We start from the raw sequence: 21,326 nt of genomic DNA, 5'->3' as shown, positions 1-21,326 counted from the left end.
TCCTTCTATTGTCCTTTGTGTTCTTCCCGCGTTCCTGAAGTTATCCACTTTGTCGTACAGTTTCATCGCACACTCACGATTTCGAGAGATTCTTTCGAGCAGCCGTTGAGCAGATTGCCACCCGAGCGCAGGTCGCTTGAGAGGAGGTGGCGGAGGACTATGCACGACTCGACGGCGTGGTTTCTGCGCAGAAATTGAGGCAGGCGCATCCGTGAGGCACTCTTTAGAGAAACAGGCGGCAGTAAATCGCAAGCAAAGCAGGATTTTTTGATACCGCGAAGTATTGCGATGCCCAGATGATGGTAACTTTCCGCTGGGTCTGCTTTTTCAGCAACAAAACAAAAAAGAAAAGAAGGATTCAGACGGGTGCCCTTTAGAAAGAACCGGACAATTTAAGATAAGATTTTCCTCGTTTTTCATGCGACATGTGAACATACTGCTATAATCTCGCCGTCACACTTTATTGTCTGGGAATAACTCGCTAACTAGCTAAGTAAATAACTAATTAAACAAACAAGTAAAGCCCATTAAGAGAGTGTTGTTAAAAGCATCTGCCGTCTTCTTTTTGTTAATCACGAAAGCTATTCTCGACGACGTAAAAATTTAGTAATTGCCGGCTTGACGTTATTAGTTCATGCTGAAGTAAAAAAATAAAGAGGTTGGTAACTGTAGGACTTCTGAGATTGAAAGCAAGGAAATAATTTGAAAACTAGGACGCTGTGCTATGCACTCCTCAGTGCGTGGCTGCAGCCGACCACCTGCGGCTGCTTTCGAGCGGTGTCACACTGTGTCAGCCTCGCTTGTACCGACTAAATACTGACAAATAAAAACCTTTTTTTTTATCTCTTTGGACAGTGCCGCGTGAAGACACGAAGGCCACAGAAAAGTGGCAAGGCGACCTGAGAGGCATTCGAAGCACGCACGAACGCACACACGCACGCGCACACACGCACACACGCACACACGCACACACGCACACACGCACACACGCACGCACGCACACACGCACGCACGCACGCACACAGTTGTTTTTTACCGAAGAAACGTCGCTCAATTTTGACTGCGACGGTTGTATGGGTGCTTCAGAAGATAACTGCTAGGTCACATTCCATCACTGGCAAAAGATCATGAAGCTGTGCCTTGCCAACCTAATGGGCACCGTCCAGCACTGCAATTACACTCCATTCACCGTCGCTAGGGCGAATAGTCCCTTTATAGGTCGGCAGCAGTTGACTTTTTGCAAGAGGTAACAAATTAAGGCAGTTCTTTCCGTGCACAATGCTATTCTTGTAAACCACTTCTTTTCTCTTTTAAGCAGTTGAATGCAAACCAAAATTAATTAAGCAAGTGTTTGATCACGGCCACTGCTATTAGGTGTCTCTAGATATATGCGCCGGGAAAGGCACCACGCCTTCATGAGTAAAAAATAAAAGTGCGTGTCAAGATTAAAAGATGTGTGTAGAATTATGCTGCTTCTAGAACCAACCAGCTGAAAAGTCAAGCCTTTGGTTGCAGTAGGCCCCCAAAACTGGAAGAACAGTGCGACACCCACACAGGCGGACAGCGAGGTAGGTAACAACATAAGCGCTTGTTGTTGTTTGTTCTTATTAATGCGCTAGCGTTATAAGTGTCTGTGTAAGCGGAAACGGCAACCGCCGTCTATCAGTAGACAGTGGCGCGTTGCCCATCTGCCACGATCGACAGGTGGCAACTTGCCTACCGGCCTACGAACGGACTCAGTACACTGCCAAACGACCTTAGTATACTACCTCGGATGTACCGAACCTTAGCATGCCACCTCAGATATAAAAACGTTTCGTGTGTTATCTTCGGATATAGCGAACTTTATTCTGTTAATATCGGATATACCGAAGCTAAGCGTACAATACAAGTATAAGTATACACCTCGGATACAATTAACTTTCGTGTGTTAACTTCGGACAACGAAATTTCATGTCTGACCTCGGATATAACAAACCTAAGTATGCCACCTTGAATACAACGAACTTTCGTCTCTGTAACTTGGGTGAAAAGAACTTAATGCGTTGACCTCGGATTTAAGGAACTTAAGTGCACCACTTCAGATATTACGAACTTTAAAGTGTAAACCTCGGTAATAACAAGCGTATATCTGCTGCCGCACTCAAGCGATCCGCCGAGGATCACCCTAGAGGTTTTTTTTTTCTCTGTTTGTCACTATCGGTCTGTTCCGTTAATCTTGATATTATCGGCCCACACCTATTCGACTAATTAGCCGTAGCACCCTAAACTTTCGTTTTTATTAGGAACACGACAGCAAGCATTTCTGTGTGTGTTTTGTCCTCCACTTTCTTTGTTTTGTTTTTTTCAGTATAACTTTACACTCTAGACCCGATGTACAGGTGGCGGCAGCTTCAAACTGAGATACATCTGTCTATATACATTTATATATTCATGTCTAGAGCCCACAACGTGGTTACGCGGGTTTAGTTCTTTGCACAAAGGTATGTTTCACGCACAGTAGCAAAACTACTCGAAGTTTTTAGAGCACATTGGCCGTCTAAGCCAGGATTAGCTTTGCCTTTTTGATTGAGAGACAAATGCGCGGCACTTGCCAAAGTACAGAATGCAAGGCTAATCCGGCCTGCATAGTACGCGCACATTTTCACACCGTGTTTCCATCGGTATGCAGCGGGCGTCGAACCTGCAACCCCTTTACCTCCAGGGCCACTGAACCGTATAGAGGCTGGTTTTGGGCACAGAAGAGCTATTGTTTTCCTAAAGCATTATAGAATGATCTCGGCGAGAGTTTCTTACTTTTGGCGGCACAGTGAGATAGCCTCGTCGGCGATCGGCTTGAGCAGTATGAGCTTCTTGCCCCTCCAACTTCCGTCTGCAAGGCAAATAAAACGACGGGCGGATCAGAATAACAATTGGGCTCGCAGCTCTCGGTCCTTCGGCCATTTTACGCCGCTGAAATGCGCTGTCTTTGAAGGAAAGGAGCGAGGAGAACCGGGAAGCTCGTTGGTGGAGTTAGAAAGTAAATGCTTCCTTGACGGTCACCCGCTACCTGGCATCACGCCACGAGACGGCGGTCGTGGCTTCGCCTCAAGACCAACGGCGGTGCCTTACTGCCTGCTTTCCTTGTTTGCTTGTCGCAGGTTGCAACTGTGGGGAAGCTGCTGGCTGCAATACGACAATATAGCGCTGTACGTCTTGCCGTTATAGACGCCGCCTTACTAGGTTCGGACGAATAGGCGAAAAAAAAAAAATGCACAGGCGATCATGCGATGTGATGCGACAAATAAGCTTTAGCGGTTGTTCATTTCTATTCTACAGTGATTGCCTTCCTTGCTTCTTGAATTGTATTTCGCCGTTGATTTTTGTTCCAGTATTGCGTAGGCTTCTTCTGGGTGGAGGCGTCTGGAGGGTATAAGTGAGTGGATGGGTGGCAGGCAGGGTTGTTTGGTGGTGGGTGGAGGATTCTGGAGGGTGGAGAGCAAAGGGGGTGGGCGGGTAGGGGCCGGAGGCGGGTAGCGGCGGCATCACTAACCCCACACAGTTTGAGGGCAGTAATGCTAACGCAATAAAAAATGATAAAGCGAAGCTAAAATACTTCTAATGTATTGCTGTTCTTATAGAACGATTCTTTATCTCCGATCTTATTCAATCCTTATTGTCCGCCGCGTCGAGTGGCAGGTTCCGGATGTGGCAAGGGCGCAGCGTCACTTCAGCCGATCACGGAGCGCTAAAAGTGTAAGTATAGTATAGAGTGGGAATAGAAATAGTTAGTCCAGTGTTTAGGGAAATCCCCTGAGAGGAGGATGATATATCAAAATAAGGCAGTAATTATTCGTTTGCATCCACCCAAGCGCAAGCAGTCGGCTGTAGCTTTCCATTTAGCCGCATGACTGCGCTTGGGTGGCTGCTAATCACTAATTACTCCATTATTAAAAGCGCATATAGCTTTGCTGCTGAATACGGTTGCTGTATTCAGTGCACGGAGGAAGTAGAGGTCAGAGAGGGTGGACAATGAAGAGTGATTGGGGGCACACTCTAATGAAAACTCGAGATGTCAGCCTAGTAATCAAAGTCGCAGGTTACTTCGGGGGAGGTTGTTAAAATTTAAGAGATACAAGCTTACAATAACTAGCCACTCGCACACTCAAACACTCATAGGACAACTATTCCCATCTCATCTCTTGGTATGAGGAAAATTATCGATAATTTTCTTAACCTACTCATAGTAAGTTTATTGGCACAAATTTCTTTTACTAAATTTGGATTCTGCGATATACAAGCTTGCTGAGAACCAGGAATAAAAGTTTTCAATTACCACTGCCCTCCTGAATGGCCAAAAAAGGCCTCGGCTGCAATTAAGCCTGGTTGAGCTCCTAGGAAGGGATCGGAAGCACTTACCGGCCGTGACTAGTATCCGCGACTGCGTGTCGTACATCCTTTGCGCAAGTGACTCGGCTGAGTAACCTGCAAACTGAGATGGAGAAAAAAAAAAAAGGAAAACAGGTTAGAACAATGACCTCGGTAAAGTGTATGCAGCAAAGCGAGGAAACTGGCATCGCTGTTCAGAACTGACACGCTGAAAGTGCAAACGAGAGATTATCGAAGGTGTACAGATTATTCGCTTGGCTGGCGTGTGCGTGATCGCTTCAGCGAGGGAGTTTGCTGAAAAATAATCTTCTTTTGAAGCAATAGAGGTTTTGTTACGATGTTCTCGATGCGGTTCGTGATGCCTTGTTTCGTTTTTCTTGCTTCTTTCTTTTTCTTCAAGTGAGAATTTCAAATGTGTGCTTTCTTTTGACCCAATCCATTGGTCGACGTGACCTATTTCTGCTGAAATGAACTTACTACTCTGCGAAAAGAGATTTCATCAAACCTTGGATTTCAAGGGAGTATTTGCTTTAAAACGGCCGTATGCGTGAATCTTGAAAATTAAATTAGACTTCCTGAGTCCTGCCATTCGCTTTAGTTTTTTTTTTCTTTTAAGTGGCTCTCTCTTTGTGCTTACATAATTTACGAAATCTTACGAAATCTTCAAAGAAACCAATCATCAGGCGCCTTCTTCGGACACGTCGACGCGAGAGCTGAGAAGAGCGCCGACAACAAATTTATAGTATTTGTCCAAGCACTTATGACGTGCTGAGTATATAACAATGCGCAAAAAGCGCTGCGAAATCGCATTGAAAAGTGTTGAGCATGTAAACTTTATTTTGAATGATTTGTATCCTTTGCAAGGTTGATTTCGCGCAAACAGGCAACTAGATAAAGAGCGCAGAATGATCTAATTATGTTGAAATACGTTACTGCTCTCACTTCGCTGACTTCCCCTTTAAAATCAACGTGCCTTTCGTACACCGCTCGCGAACGTTCACTCCGTATGTTTTGCACGCTGCTGGCTGAATTCACAGATATTAAAATAACTTGTGGGTTGAATAGCCTGCATACCTTCGACCAGCCCAGAATTATCAATCACTGCTTTTGATTCCAGCGGATTTATATCCTCCCTTTGAGTTCCATGAAAGCCGTTGAACACTTTTTCTTTCTTTCAGCTACAACGCTCGACGATATTTCTACAGCTGTCAGCTGTGAATATCACTTGTTAAGGTTGAAAGCCTTTAATCGGAATTGGTCTAAATTTTTGCACACTTTATTATATTTAAGCACGAGCGATGCGTTTCATTTGTTTCTCCTGAGGTTATATTTGTTTTTCCTGCTTTTCTCCGACGATATTTACATCAGCGAAGTTCCCCTGCCCATGAAACTACCACCGAAACGACAGCATGAGGGACCTAACACATTCTTGCGCGAATACCTCCGCTCTCTGTACAAGTTTATGCTACTTCCATTGCTTCTTTGGTCTCCACTAAACAGCGTAGGCTGCATTGCGTTAGCACTGCACCCTGCGTTGCATTGATTGCCCATGTGCCTGCATGTTTTTTTCCGCTGTAATGAAGGGTGTTCAACTCCGCGCGGTGCCTTTGTTTCTTTTTTCTTTTCTTTCTTTCAGTCACTGCAATATGAAAGCCGCCGGACGGCTACAGCTACCTCAGCACCGACGCTGATGCACACGCACTGCGAATGTGACAAGAAAGCAGAAAAAAAAAAAGCGCCATTGCCGGGGAGGAAGGGGGGGGGGGGGGGGGGAGGGTATACAACCAGCGAAGGAAACAGAACAGCTGCGGCAGAAATCAATCGGACTGAGCTGACTACGCGACCTCGACAGCAGAGAGTGACACGTTGCCAGACTCCTGCCCATTCGCGTTATCGGTTTCTCTGTCTAATACAATATGCTCATACAGTACGCAACAACTGTCCTCCCCCCCCAGTGGAACACCCCTCGGAGCACATCCTCCGTCCACATCGCTTAAACACTCAGTCAACTTGAACTTTTCACCGCACCCACAAGATTTGTTAAAGGAGGAGCAAACGATGGCTGCTGGATAACAACTCCAGTTAAAAAAGTATAACATTCACTTCATGCTATAAAAACGCACACGCATGAGTGCATTGTGTGGCTGTTGAGGCGCACTGGATACACTTCAGTTGTCCGGTGGTCGTCGTGCGTCTCCTGTTATCTCCGAGATTCCGTATGCTGTCAGGTGAATTAACTGCAACGTTATACACCAAATGGTACAACTACTCAAAACATCAGTCCGACGGGAGTCAAGACAAATTAAATTTGACCTCGTCTGAAGCCTGAAATTAGCGATGAGAAGCAGCACATGTTAGCCAAATGGTACAACTACTCAAAACATCAATCCGACGGTAGTCAAGACAAATTAAATTTGATCTTGTCTGAAGCCTGAAATTACGGATGAGAAGCAGCACATGTTAGCCCGTGCGCAAGAATACATCAGGCCGCTGTTCGCAGTCAGAGAAGTCGTAGATTAGCTAGTAATCGAAGCACCGATACAGAGCTCAGTACGGATTAACCCAATCAACATATTCGGTCAGTGCATTCTTTGAAGTCACCCCTGTGATCGTGTCGAGAGGCGCACTTGTGTTATGCGCCCATGTACATCGGTGTTCTTTCCAGAGATAACTTTCCGTCATATTCGGCCCCTCGTCTGGTGCAAATGTAATAGCTAGTCGTTTCCTGGTGCAATGCCCTAAGAGCGAACTGCACAACCTCATATAGTGCTACTTTTTGAGTTGCAAATCTGTTCCCCACTCACCACCACTGTGTGCACCGCTCCGAGCCTGGCGCAGGCAAGCATGGCGACCACCAGCTCCGGCACCATGGGCAGGTAGATGGTGACCAGGTGTCCCTGGCACACGCCTGCGCTCACGGCGAAGAAGACAGTTTCAAGTATCAAGTTTATTCTTCTTTTAAGCTAATCAGGTTTCATAATTAAGAACAATATAGTTTACAGACGTTTACAGTGCAACAAGTAAAACTCTTGTTTTGGCTGGGTGGTTCGTCGTGAAAGCAGTATAAAGACGACGCGACCAATGGGGACAGAGAAGAGACACAAACAACAGGACCAGTGCCACTTGTGACTGAGTTTATCTCGCATCAAGCCTGCCTTTTTGTACGACAATCGAACAGTATCACATATACATCAAAACTACAAACAACATTCTATTTCCATCACTTGGAATCACTGCTGACGCAGTATATCGGATTAGCAAACAAAATACCATAAGCGAGGCACGGGGTGCAATTCATTAACTTTTTTTTTGCCTTGCCATTCAGGGGCAACAAAAACAAAGCAAGACAAAGGAGCAAACTACGCTACATCAGCAGCAAAAACGAACACGCACGACCAAGGAAAAGACGCGCTTAAGAATCAATAATAATAAAAGGCAACCGCATGAAAAGTGATAAGCGATGACCAACAAAAACATGGAAAAGAAAGTGAAAAATGAAGTTGGAGAACAGCGTCTTGCGCTAATGGGCATGGAAAAAAACGTAGAAAAGAATTCTATAAGAACATTTGTCACAGCGTCCAAAGTCCTACAGGAATCCTTCTAAAAAAGCGGTCTCCGCGTCACTACGCGCAATGGACGGCCTGCTGACGCATTGGCTTCCTGTCTTCTTGATAAAAAAGGCTTCCGCAATCTCTCGCTCGAATCTGTCTTTTCCACTCTTCAAACATTTATTTTTTTTCGAGTTCAGCATGGCATTTGGTGCAACTTTTACAGCGGTCAGCTAGGAAGCTCCCTTCACTGCTGCATAGATTTCCGAAATGATGGCTTGCGCACTTATCGAAACAGAGACCTGTTTGCCCAACGTAAATGAGCCCACAGCTTAAGGGAATCTTATAAACAACCATGGCCTACATTTTGTGTGAAATTTTTCTTAAAATCAGAGCTGAAATCAGCAGCAATCTTCAAGATCCTTAATGCGTAATGAACTCAGTTGAAAGTGGCACTGATCCTGTCGTTGTTTTCTTTCCTAGTTGTTCGTGCCGTCTTCACATTACTTTTACAGTGGAACAACCACAGTTTTAGTGAGGTTTGTCATAGCCAGTTAGGAGTAGAAGTTTCATTTACTTATACGCTTGCCTACATCCGCCCGTGGAGTATTCTTGTAGGAAGGTGTTTTAAGATAAAGTAGGGCAACAAATGGGAGCACAGGTTGCAACACAAAATCAGCCGACCACTGTAGTTAATTCGAACTTTAAGGGGACCGAAAGTTTGCACGAATTATGTGGAATTCGAGTTAAGGAGAAGCTTTTTAATATACTTGATATTAAGGAGACCAACGCGACAGTTCGAAACAACCGAGCCTTCGAGTTAATCGAATTCTAAGTTTCATTGCATCAGAAAAACATAGCAGGGCAACAAAGTAATGATGTCGGTAGAACACTGCAATAGTAGAATAAACAACGCAACAAAAGTAAAAAAAATAAAAAATAAAACACACTCATTACAGAATGTGGCGAAAATGCTTGTTTTAGTGCCTTCGTTGACGAACTACCGCTTACGGGATATATTGCCTTGCGTATTACACTGCAATGGTCCCAAACAAACAGGGCCAAGAAGAACTGGTGAAAATTTACACTTCTCCCAAGGGTTCACCTTGACCCCCCCTTCTATTGCTATGACGAACGTTTGTTTCTAAATGTGGAACTGAATAAAATGTGACCAACAATAAATAAATATTTTCAGCCGCAGTGTTGGTGGGGTGCTACTACAATTAAAGAAGGTAGGCAGTAAGGGGCGTCAGTGGTCGCAGACGTACCGACGCAGCTCGAAGTAAAACAGCTAGATCGAAATATCAACGAGTATTAATGCATCGTCGGAAGAATTGTAATTGTGTATTGAAAACGTCGCCAGCATCAAAATTAGACTCAGAAGACCCTAGAGCATATGAATTGCGCAGTTTTCCTTCTTTGTTTTTCGCTTTATACCGTATCCTTCGTCTCTGCTACTCATAAGACGCCGATGAATTAAAACATTATCTTTCAGAATAAAGAACTTCAGTTACACGTGAAATAGCCACCCGCACCAGTATCAGTTGCAAATGGCTTTGTCGTCTATGATATTGTGTTATCTAACGCACCTACATGACGTTAGCGATAACTGCTCTTATACTAGCACTCTATTCCTGCTTGCATGCGCTACTGTTTGTTATGCTTTTCAGGGAAACTGTTTTGATTGTGTACTCTTCCCTGTTACTAAGGGATATGTTTGCTCGAAATGGTTGCGTTTACAGCTCATGATCTGTGCAGTTTTTCCTTTCTTGAACATAACATGTTAAGCACGAAAAGGTGGTATTTTACGCAAAGTATGCTAATATGATCCGAACCTGATGAAGAACATGCTCTTTTCCACCAGAATGGTTGGTAGGAGCAGTAAGCTTTTATCATTCTTAAAGCCCAGAGCAGAATTCGAAGCACTGCCAGCGCAAACAATGCAACTTATCTTTCTGATAATTTAGACCACACGGCCACCGCCGCAGCCATTTTCACTACGTATGTACAGTCATACACCAAAGTTTTCAGGAAAAACATTATGCGATGCATAATGCATGCACTGTGCGATGTCAGTGCACGTTAAAGAACCCCAGGTGGTCGAAATTTCCGGAGCCCTCCACTACGGCGTCTCTCATAGCCTTAGTCGCTTTGGGACGTTAAACCCCATAAACCAACCAACCAAAGTTATTTCCGCGTTTCCTCGGTATTTATTCAGCTGGCATAATCCATGTGGATGCAACGCGCTTGACCCCTCATGACTGCAGGGTTTTAATTAAACTGTTCGAACCAACAACTCAAAAATAAATACATTTTTCAAATCTTTTGTCCATCACTGTACGTGTCCTAACTGGTAACTCCGCGAGCTGCGCATTGGAAATCGTTGTCTTTGTCATGTGCCATCTGTTTGTTCTTCGCTTCAAAATACTTGTTGCCAGGAAACCGCAGTGGCCGTGCGATTCAGCCGCTTCAGTCAAGAGATATAAAGTGTCGTGGATATCGCCAATGGCAGCTTTAAGCAGCCGCACACGAAGCTGAGAAGGCGACCAAACTCGTCGCTATGACTGACGAAGAGCGGGCAAAGCAACAAAAGCAGCCAATGTCATGAAGCTCCATGCTCTGCTCAAAAAAAAAAAAAAAAGAATCGCTGGCGGTTCAGCATTGCTGAGCACGAAATATTCTGCAAAGGCGCAGTTTTTTGCAGGTGCGCACCACCGCCACGTACCGTTCCTGAAAGCGTGACTGATGAGTTCACTGAACGAGGGAGACAGTCATTTGCGCCTTCAGCTTTTTCATCTTTGATGCCGATTTACCCAATATACGCCGGCGGCCTATGCTCCAGTGCCACGTTTCGGCACCGATCTTGTCAACGCCGACGCGCATGCATTGCTCTAGTGCCGTGTTTCTGCCACAACGCTGTCCAAGCCAACGCATGCAGCGAAAATCTTTCACTGCCGCCCCATATAGCTAAAAGCGTGAATATTAGTTTAATAGTAGTATTACTTGATCAAAAAGACGATGTGCAATGCACAGCGCGAGAGTCTGTTGCAGTTTAACTCGAGGCGTGATCGCCTGCGGCGATAGACTAGTACTCTCGTGTGGGGTCATTGCCACCGCGGGTTCGAATCCCAGCGAGGTAATATTTGTTTGCGGTTTGTCCAAGGGCACCTCAAGGTCAAGCATCACATGAAACGGTGAGCCGGTTTGATCTCATGAAGTAGTGTTTTCGCACTAAAACGAAAGCGGCAGAACGTGGCCGCGCGCAAAGCAGCGAAAGCGGCAAAGTAAGACGAGAGTAGTGTTCAGCTAAATAAAGCGGCTGATCGCCATGGCTCCTCAAGCCGCGAAAGCAGCCCAGGAGTCTAAACGAGTAGCCCAGCTCGAAGAATAGAGGGGGAAGAACGGGATAAAGTTCCAACCTCCAATAAGCTTGCCAACACCGAAGTGCGGCTATCCCCATCGAAGAGGCATCCAAGAAGCGGGCTTTTTCAGCAATTCATTAATGCTTATACCTACTCTCGACGACTAAGTAGGCTAGAAATTTTTTCCCTTACTTTTTTTCTGATAGGTCTGTTGAGTAACTGTGCAGTGATCACATTGCCTATGGTCTTTCAGGCAGCATAACTCAAAGTATAAACAAATATTACATTATTCTCATTTTTGAGAATGCAACCGAGACACCACAGTTGGAATACTGTTCGCGACGACTTATCCATAGAATGACTGCTTTGACCAAAATACCACGGTGCAAGCAGGAGTATCTATAAACCCTACCGAAAGTTTCCATATGACGAGTTCCATAATTCCATACGTTTCAATAAGAAATTTTATGGCGTCACTATGGAGCATATGAAGTCGGTATGGACTATATGGAAGCACGTATGAAAATTCGCGGATTCCATATGACGTCACACGCATTGTACAGAAATCGCACAGAAATTATGTGGAATGCTTATGGACTCCCTACAGACAAGATATGAATTTTCATTGATTTTTCAATAACGCATGGACTCGATATTCCCATAATTCCCTAAGAGCGGCTCATATGGAACGTTTCAGTAGGGATGTAACTTTCAAATAGCGGAGATGCGTGAGAAGTTACAGCAAGTGAGCGATGCACTGAACTCCATCAGAGAAAAAAAGAGACGACGACAAAACAGTTCTGAAATGAAGCTACTTTCGAAGAGATACTATGTATTTAAGAGCCTTTTTAAGGATGTTTAAACTCATGCTATGTATGAACCGTGCGAAAACTCGGCGGAATTTAATATAACTTGTGTCCATACGTGCTTATAGCGATAGCAAGTAGCTTTAGTAAAGAAACACAGCAAGAAGCGCCGCCACGCATGGAAATATCGAGATAAGTAGTTTTGTAGAAGACCTTCTTATTTATAGCTCGCTTTATTTCGAGCGTGAAAGTGACACAAGATAAATGTGCTGCTGTGAAAGTATGCCAATGGCGCCTGCTTCCAAAAATTCAATTTAAATAATTGCTATTTTCAAGTGCCTCGATTGATCTCAGACATTACAACACATCTCTGCGAACTGAAGCGATACAAATAATGATGGGAGCGCGAAGTAATTGGCAACATTTCCGTTCAAGTTTTATTCTTTCACAATCCGTCTCAATTCTATTAGGAACCTCTCTTCAAATCGCGTAAAGCGCCCTGTATAAGAGCTTTAGTACTTCAGTGCACTCAAGCACATCCGCCAGCAGAAACAGGACAGTTTGATACGATTGTACTGAAGCAGCGGGTTTAACGCTCGCTAAAGATTGGTTTGGGGAGATTTAACGTCCCAAAGCGACTAAGGCTATGAGGGTCATAACGCTAAAGATAAAGAAATAAAGATTTCATGTTGAGTTGAATGCCTTATTTAGTGCTGAAAGAGCGAATCCATTATTATGTACCCGTTCCGCTCATACAGTACACAAAATAGTGTCAGTGACGTACAAGTGTGCTTTCACGAGTGTTGCCACACGCGTCCGTATCACAGAACACTGCGAATTGGGAATTTAAGTGGGGTTGCGTTTGTCATCAAAAGCTAGCACTTTCCTGAATCTCTATTCTCTCAAAGTTGGACCTAATCTCAGAATCAGAGCTTCCTTTTCTGTACTGGTTATAATCTTCATGTCGCACCACTTCAAAAACGCACCGCGACCTTAGAACATATTTGAACTTCTCACCGGACATTCTCATTCCAGTAAGTAAAAAAAAAAAGTGGAGTGGACACTTAAGAACAATCTTTAGGGCATGACGCAATAGTGTCATAAGCTTAATGCCCATATGTTCGGAATTAGTCATTCGCCACTATACATTTATAAACCGCTGGGAGTCCTCACACCATTCCTGGTGCAGTGGTGTAGCGGTGAAGCGATGCGCATTGCCCTGCTATAGCAGGTGCTGTCACCGGTGAGGAATTCTGCGACCCAGGTTGCTTTTTCCGGTCAACTTCTCGCCACCAATCTTTAATGTAACTGCCACCTGCCTCGATGGGCAGCTTGCTCATAAACATGTGAGCAGGTTGTGATGGCGCCACAAGGTCATGCGACCTAGGTGGCCCAACTGCCACCTCGGACACATGACCACCCTATCCCAGTCCATTTTGAAGCGAAAAGCTTCACTAGGCTAGTCAACACCGGGTCTTGCGTGTGCTCCGTGATCAGAATTAGCCACTGCTGCGCGTGCGCAGAACCGAGTGACGTCACAGAAGAGGCGCAGGTGGTCGGAGCGGCCGCCGATGCAACCGCCGCCTGACCTTTCGGCGCAGCCGCGCGCTACTGCGCATGTGCGCCGCCTCCTCATCGCCGCTATTACTGCGCGCTCGCCTCCTCGCCACCTTTTGACCTTTCGTTACAGCCGCGTGTTTACCACAGTTACTACGCATGGGGAAGGAGGGCTATATAACGCGCTTGCCTACACCGTTATCGTGGTGCTCCCTGTGCATTGTGCGCGAACTGCGACAGCCATGACGTCAGACAAAGCATAACTGCAGCTTTTCGCTTGTATATTCAGGCTTAACCAGAGCTGAGCAGCTGCAGAACGGGAGCCTTAACGCTGTCGCGTTAATATGGTCATGGTATAGCGTGAGGCATGACACAGTCTATTACAACCATGTTGCCTTGAAAATTTATCCAGCGCGAATAAAAAGTTTAGGCTGAAAATTTTGCCATCCTCCAAAGCTGCGTCCTAAAAAATGTTCGTATGTTCGCTGTAGTGATGTACATTCACAAGCAATATGAAAGAGAACAAAGTATGAGTAATAATTTATTGATTGCTTTATGATTATTCGTGATGTGCACAGTTTTTTTTCGGTTTCTTAACTAGTATTTCTATTCCCGGATAATGAATGACGGTTATTCGCTATTTAACATATATAGTGCAGTGCACCGGATAAACCGCCATAGTTGGCGCTGGCGTGTTGAGGAAATCGGAATTGGTCGAAAGGGTCGTGATGTCACGAGCACGTAACCTCGCGCGGGTAATTCAAACGCCCCACGACGATCACTGAGTACAACAGGGATGAGGTTACTACACAAGTCCGCACTGTATACAAGGTCATGTTTCCATTCGACCACCATTACGTAGTGCTTCTGAAGAAAGAATATCAACGGAGCTGAAAAGCAATATGGGGCTAACTGGGGCTCGTACTGCTGGCCTCTGAGTCGTCAGTCGGATGCGCTGCTACCCGTCGATCACTGAAGAACGTTCGTACCACTTGGTTATAGGGAGGCCTAATGTGTCTTGAGGAAAAAAATAAAAATAAAATAAAATAAAATTTGTAAATTAAGAATAGCGTCTGTGTCTGCGAAGCGAGGGTTGTGCAAAGAGGACCTCAGGCCGCTGAAGGAACCCGTAACGCTTCGCGTCGTGCCTTTAAGGCGCAGCGTAAGTGACCCCCGAATAATATGGGTTAGGCGAGGAATAAGTTATTAAAATCAAGTGAGTAGATTAGGTTTAGCATAACGAACCCTAGCATTTGAGAACTTTTTGAGAAGGTGTGCCTGTAAAAAAATTATCAAGGAAGGCAAGGCAATGTTTGCGAAGACTTAGTGTGTCAACGTCAACCTTAGATAAAGCGCGTCGACTGTTAGGATTTCAGCGAGCTAATACGGCGCGGTCTTTGAACAAAAAAAACTGGTTGCAGATTCCAAATTCTTGAGTGCAAAAAATTTTAGCATACCCAGAGAAAAGCTACACGTAATTGAACGAAGGGAATTAAAAAAAACAAAGGCATTTAATCTCGCACAATGAAGCAGAAAGCGCAAACTCCGGGATGTCATACGTGCATCTCACCGCAAAAACGCTCGCCGTAATAACGGTGTTCCGGAAGGCAAGCGAGAGCTACAGAGACGCAACTATCACTAAAGGTCGAACTACAAAACGGTGCTTCAACGCGCAGCCTTCGTCAAAATGTTGTTTATGCGTCTGGTTTGAGCACGGGCACTCGAACACACATAAAAAGTAAACTTTCACGTATTACAACTTCCTCTGTCGCTTGCCATTGCCCATGTCAAGAGGCAAGAAGGAAGCCAGCTTTACAGCCCACGTGCGGCTTCGGAAGGTTAAACTCCGCACCATACACGTGCCTACCTCTATTTTACTGAATAAACTGCAATTAAATGTTGCCTCAATAAAACCGGCCCTACAGCTCATGCACTTGTAGCTTCCTTCGGCGTTAGGAAGCTTCGATTGTAAGACTATCTTGGTCGATGAGGTATTTGATAATAACCGGGGTGTTCTATGTTTCTGCAGTCAGAATTTTATTCAGTCAGACCTTCTCGCAGCTCAGGTAACTGTCAAGAGTCTTCTCCACTACCACAGTTCACCGCGAATTCTTCGCCACTAAGCGCTCTCATGGTCTCACTCTTACAGCCAATACGTTACCGCTGGGAAAACCATTGCTAGAATTATACGGACCTTTGTTAGCGAGGTGTTGTCTCTGCTTTTAACTGCGCTGTCAAGGATTGCCATAGCTTTCCTACCAAGGAGGAAGCGTCTTTTAACTTCATGGCTGCAGCCACAGTCAGCGGTAATCTTGGAGACCAAGAAAATAAATTCTGTCCCTGCTTCCATTTCTTCCCTTTAGTTCGTTACCAAGGAAATAGGGCTATTTACAAAATGAAAAAAAAAGAAAGCAATTGAAGGCTTCGGTAAGGCTTTATGTTAATCCTCTTAATCGCAGTTCGTAAAAAAAAGCAAAATGTAACTTTTAATCTAACTACGCCTCTGATCGCATCTACTGCCGTCAAAAGCGAAAGCTACCCGAATAAGGGTGGACCACCTTGACTTGCGGATATCGTTTGGTTTCTACCCATGCTACATCTTTAGCTCACGATCATGTTGAAATAAGCCGCCCTGAAAGTGTTGTCATGCTGGTAATGCGCTGTAACTTTCACTCGCGAAATGTGCGAGATAGGCGCTTTCGAGACAGCAGCGATGACAGTTTCTTTTAAAAGTTCAAGCAACGGCACCATTGGAAAAGGTCAATAAGAAGAAGCCGAATAATATTCATTTCATCCTCAGCGAACAAATAACAAGGAAAATTGTTCTCATTCGCAATTTTGGTGTTCCTTTTTAAAGTGCATCTGTCTGCCCGTTAAAGAGCGGTACCTGCCTCACGATACTCAGACTGGTCCTTTCTATATCGAATCTACCTGCTCACTAGCTACCTGCCTCGCGATGCTGTGCTTTTTAAATAGAAATGGTCATCAGAATGGTGTCTCCGAATATGCTTTTTAAGAAACAACGCCCTTTGACGAAGGCCACACATATTACGCTCAAAATAAAGATCTCCGTACCTTTCGCCTTGAGAACGTTGGCGAACCTGCAGACGTCATCGAGTAGCTCTCCGTACGTTATGGTTTTCTTGTCCATTGGGTTGTTGCCTTCCCTGTAAAGAGATTCACCACATTAGCTCTTGAAACACATTAATGCAGAACAAAGCACCACCGGTCTTCACGACATACACGTTGAACTGCACTCTTTGCTTTATTTGGGAAGTTCTATTTTCTATCATGATGTCGTCAGTACCGGACGCGGGAATTCGATAAAATAAATGTATGCAAAGCATTCTTGCGTGTTACCCCTGTTCAGTGCAAATAAACGGATGCAATTATAGCGACAAATTCTCCGCCTTGGAGGAGTTTGAATCTTCTGAGCATTTCAGTTTAGTTCCCTTTTTGAGCATCTACATATAGTCTAATTCGGTCTTATTCACTTGTTTTGTCATACGGCAGAAATCACTTCCTACGCGCAACAAGCAAAGCAATAAATGTGTTTTATTGTTATAAAACTGCGCCCCGTATGCAGTACAAAGGAAGAGCGAAAGGTTGGGAAATTGGTTTCTAATTACGGGCCCCAGCGCTAGCACATACTAGTAAGGACAGAGAGTTCTAAACGGCAACACAGAACGTCAGCGTCCTGAGCCATCATTCCCACGTTTTCTGTCGGTGTTCGCTACAGCTAGTGTCATGCCAGTATGGAGTATTTTCTTTGACATAAACAGCAGCGGCTTCAACTTCTTATCATGTCGTCACCAAAAACGCAAGTGTTCACGTGCTTGCCAATGCAAATGGCATATTGCCTCGATATACATGCGGCCATCGCGGCTTGTTCCAGTAGCACCACCTCGCTCTCGGCAACAGAACGCCAGAACCATTGGGCTCTCTTGGGGGTGCAAGGCTAAAGTATACTTGTCAGTACTTATTTTCGTAGGGTTTTAGTTTTAAGCCATGCGTTTACACACTGAGGATAGTTGGAGGTTTCCGGAACTCAGGTCATGTGCTGAATGACGAAAAATCTCCGCTATAATCCATCAAAAGTGCTCACGTGCGGAGTAAGCATTTTTTTTATACAGTGCTCAAAGGTTGTAAAGTCCTTAATTATTAACAAATTTTGGCCTTATCGCTGTTGGTTTTACACATTCCATGTTAGCTATGCTCTGTCACCGAGACAAACTACAAGACACGTTTTTCTTGCAGAAATGGCTGCCTATAATTGTAATAAGTTGACAGCATTCCTCCAATGGACTGTAACATGACTGAACCGTCGGACCAGACATTTGTATGGTATTAAAGGTGGTGTTGTCCTATGTAACACATTCAGCATATTTTAAACATGATTCATTTGACTAAACGGTTCACTTGAAGCCTTTCCAAATCAAACAGTACTACGCTGCGCAGAACTTCGCTTTTTTTTTTCTGTCAGTATTAACTGACTTCCATAATCGCTTGGAGTTTGGCATGTACAGACTCGCACGATTTGAAGGTTATCGCGTCTGTTCTGGCCATAACGGACCAAAATTTTTTTTCCCTGCCGTTACGGTCACTTAGTATATAATAAAATTGACGGTGCGAGATGAAGGAATCCTTCGGCTAGTTAAAAGCACGTATTCCTTTCAGCCTTTTTGAATCGGAACAGTTTTTTTTTTCCAAATAGGCTAAGCCTGAAGTGATCACCTTCCAATCGCGTAGGTAGTGGTGGTGGAAACTTTTAATTGTCGAAGTAGAGTTTGGGAGCCACAGAGTGGCCCCGCTACATGGTCGGCGTCCCTAGTCCGGGACCGCATGACAATGCCCCGTCTCTCGCCCGTTTCACCAGAGCCCTTTGGGACTCAAGCGAGGAGCAGTTGAGGAGGGCAGTCTCCCATGCCTCTCTGGAAGGGGTAGGGGAAGGGGGGAGGTGGGGATTTTGAGTACATTCCCACACCATGTGGAAGATATCACAGGTCTCCCCACAGTGCGGGCATCGCCCATCCGTGTTTGGATCGTAATGCTTTAAGATTGCAGGACAGAGTAGAGTACCTGTCTGCAGGCGCCTTAAAGTTCGCTCCTCTGTCTTACTCAGCCCCTTTGCAGGGGCCGGGAAAAGGCGGTGGATGTCTCTATAATGCGTTATAATTTCCCTGAATCGCAGCAGCGGCTGGTTAGTCTCCGAGCCAGAAGAGCTGGGATGAGGAGCCCGGTGAATAAGCGCTCGGGCAGCCGCGTCAGCGGCCTCATTACCTCGTAAGCCCTGGTGGCCAGGAGCCCAAATGATTCTTTTGGGTTTTGGATCAGTGGCAGTCCGTCTTAGAATACAAGCAGCTAAGGGGGAGATCTCCCCTGCCAAGTAATGATCACATGCTTTTCGGGAGTCCGTAATGATGATTCTCGAATTGGCGTGGGCGGCAGCAAGCGCTATCGCTACTTCCTGAAATCGCGTAGACTACTGCGTCGGCTCATTTGTGTGCTTCTATGATTCAGGATCAGAGGCGGGTTTCCCCGCAGAAATGACGACAGGGAGACCAGAGGGTTGCTGTTTGAGATTGGATACAAGTAGAATTGTATTTACAATCATTTAAATCCGAGTGCAGTGGTTCGCAGAATATACAAGGCTGTTCGAAAGGGAAGAATCCGAACAAAGGCTTGCTAGATATACAAATATGTCTCCTCGGTGCTTTCGCTCCTTTCTCGGCGAATTTATTTACTTATAATTATTTATACAAAATACCCTTAAAGGCCCTCACGACAGACGGAACTACATAGGGGGGTACAGGCAACAAATCAAGATGCCAAACAATGAAACCGCGAATACAGCCAGAAAAACGCATCATGTGGCATTCAAATAAAAATGCTAACTGGCTTTAGCTCGTAATTCAAAGTGTAAAGGTGAAAAAATCAAAAGAAAGAAAAGCATGAACAGAGCAGCAAACTATCAAAAGTTAATACCCGCTGATACATGTTAATACAAACAGCAACATCCAAATAAAACCACGAGAATTGTAATTAATAAAAATAAAATACAAATTGAACGCAATGCACTAATATTATAACAACGTACGCAAGGAAGTCAAACACTACAGTTATCGTAGATATGAGATTGCAAACATTATTAGGGTCAGTGGCAGTTGCGACACCTGAAAGTGAATGCAGAGTGTTCTAGTTATTGCTCTTGGTATGAATAAATGGGCGTAGTTGAACGTACTTCATGACAAACGCTTAACTTTAAAGGGATGGCAGCGTCGGTCAAAATGGAAGAAGGCAGATGTCTTCATTAGTCGTTGCCATTGCGTTTTCTAAATACCCCTTTCAGTGACAAGTCGGGCAAGTGCCATCTTCCATGCAGAGGCCGTATTTTAGTAGGGATTCTTTTACCGTACTGTTATTCTGCCTCTTTTGAATTGCTCGGCGTTGGTTCTACTATTGAAAGCAGTGTCTGTGAACGAGACTGCTCATTGGCTATCACTCCCGACGTCGCAGGCTGCAGCTGCCAGTGATAATAGGGCAAAAGGGTGTAGATGGGGAAAAGAATCGTTACAAAATAAGTCGTCTTCCGTGACGGCGGTACACGTTTGAGTGCCATTATCAGTCACTGCATTCTTAGGTTCGCTTGGTGTTGATTACTTAAGCGTTCATCGAAGTCCTCAGAGGCCTGCACACGCCAAGCGGAAAGCTGCGTCGCACAGTAGCTCGGGTCATCGATAGAAAATGAATGAATGAATGAATGAATGAATGAATGAATGAATGAATGAATGAATGAATGAATGAATGAATGAATGAATGAATGCATTTGCCGGAATAGGTGGCATGATGGACTAAAGTCGGGGATGGGAGATCGAGATGGGAGCGATTACGGGAAGCGGTGGAAGTTAAATGAAGCGTGTTTTCAACCGTATATTCAGGAGTATGCCAGTGTGGACGGCTACATCATCACGTAAAGGTCCAGGGAGTAAGAAAACGTACCGGTGCAAGAGAGGCAAAGTGTGCATTGAGAACCCCCCCCCCCCCCCCCTCCAGAAAAAAAAAAGGAGAGGAAGAAGTAAGGAAATAAAGATAACGCAGTCCTGTGCTTTGGTCCCTATTTCGTAAAGATTTGTTTCTCGCCCTTCAGACATCGCTCAGCCCCGTCTTTGATACCGTAGCAGGTGACTGGAGGGTGGAAATGGGTGAAGCCTCTGGAGAGTGAAGGTAGCGGCTAGCCCTCCAAGGAGTGTCCTTTGCCCTTTAAGGGCAACGCCCTTAGTGTTGCCGGACGCCACGTAAGGGGAGACAGGGTTTCCCCCTCTGCAGTGCTTGGCAATAAATGTTTCCACCACCACCACCAGGTTGTTTGGCTGTGGGTGGAAAATTCTAGAGGATGCAGATGTGTGGAAGGGAAACATGGGTGGGTAGTGGACGGAGGTCTCCAGGAGGGTGCCGGCGGCATCGCACATTACCAGGCGGACGAGTTTGCTGAAGTGAGGGCAATATTGCTAACGCATTAAGAACTGCATAGCGATCGCACAACTGGTAATGCGGAAAATAGTCGCTAGATGGCACGCGATATGATTCCGCACTAGGGTGTTTCGATGCCCGCGCGCCTCCGCTTTCAGGGTGGTGTGGACGCCCTTTGTGCCACCGGACGCCGCCTTGTCCCCTCGCGGTCGGGC

The 21,326-nt window shown here is 45.2% G+C and overlaps 1 protein-coding gene across 1 annotated transcript in view; it reads right to left on the bottom strand.

The window, feature by feature from the left end:
* Positions 1-21,326, bottom strand: part of LOC149342801 (acetyl-coenzyme A synthetase-like) — a 66,270-nt gene that overhangs the window by 33,021 nt on the left and 11,923 nt on the right. Inside the window, exons 2-6 of the mRNA XM_089545266.1 lie at positions 16,717-16,808; positions 7,173-7,276; positions 4,399-4,471; positions 2,797-2,872; positions 78-183 (exon numbers count right to left, since the gene is read on the bottom strand). Of these exons, the coding sequence (XP_089401392.1) occupies positions 78-183; positions 2,797-2,872; positions 4,399-4,471; positions 7,173-7,276; positions 16,717-16,808 (451 nt within the window). The remainder of the gene's footprint in view (positions 1-77; positions 184-2,796; positions 2,873-4,398; positions 4,472-7,172; positions 7,277-16,716; positions 16,809-21,326) is intronic.

This window comes from Amblyomma mixtum, chromosome 5, assembly GCF_055824585.1.
Source record: "Amblyomma mixtum isolate Tamu chromosome 5, ASM5582458v1, whole genome shotgun sequence".
NCBI lineage: Eukaryota > Metazoa > Arthropoda > Arachnida > Ixodida > Ixodidae > Amblyomma > Amblyomma mixtum.
Note: the sequence above shows the minus strand (reverse complement) of the source record. Positions and strands in the feature narration are given on the sequence as shown.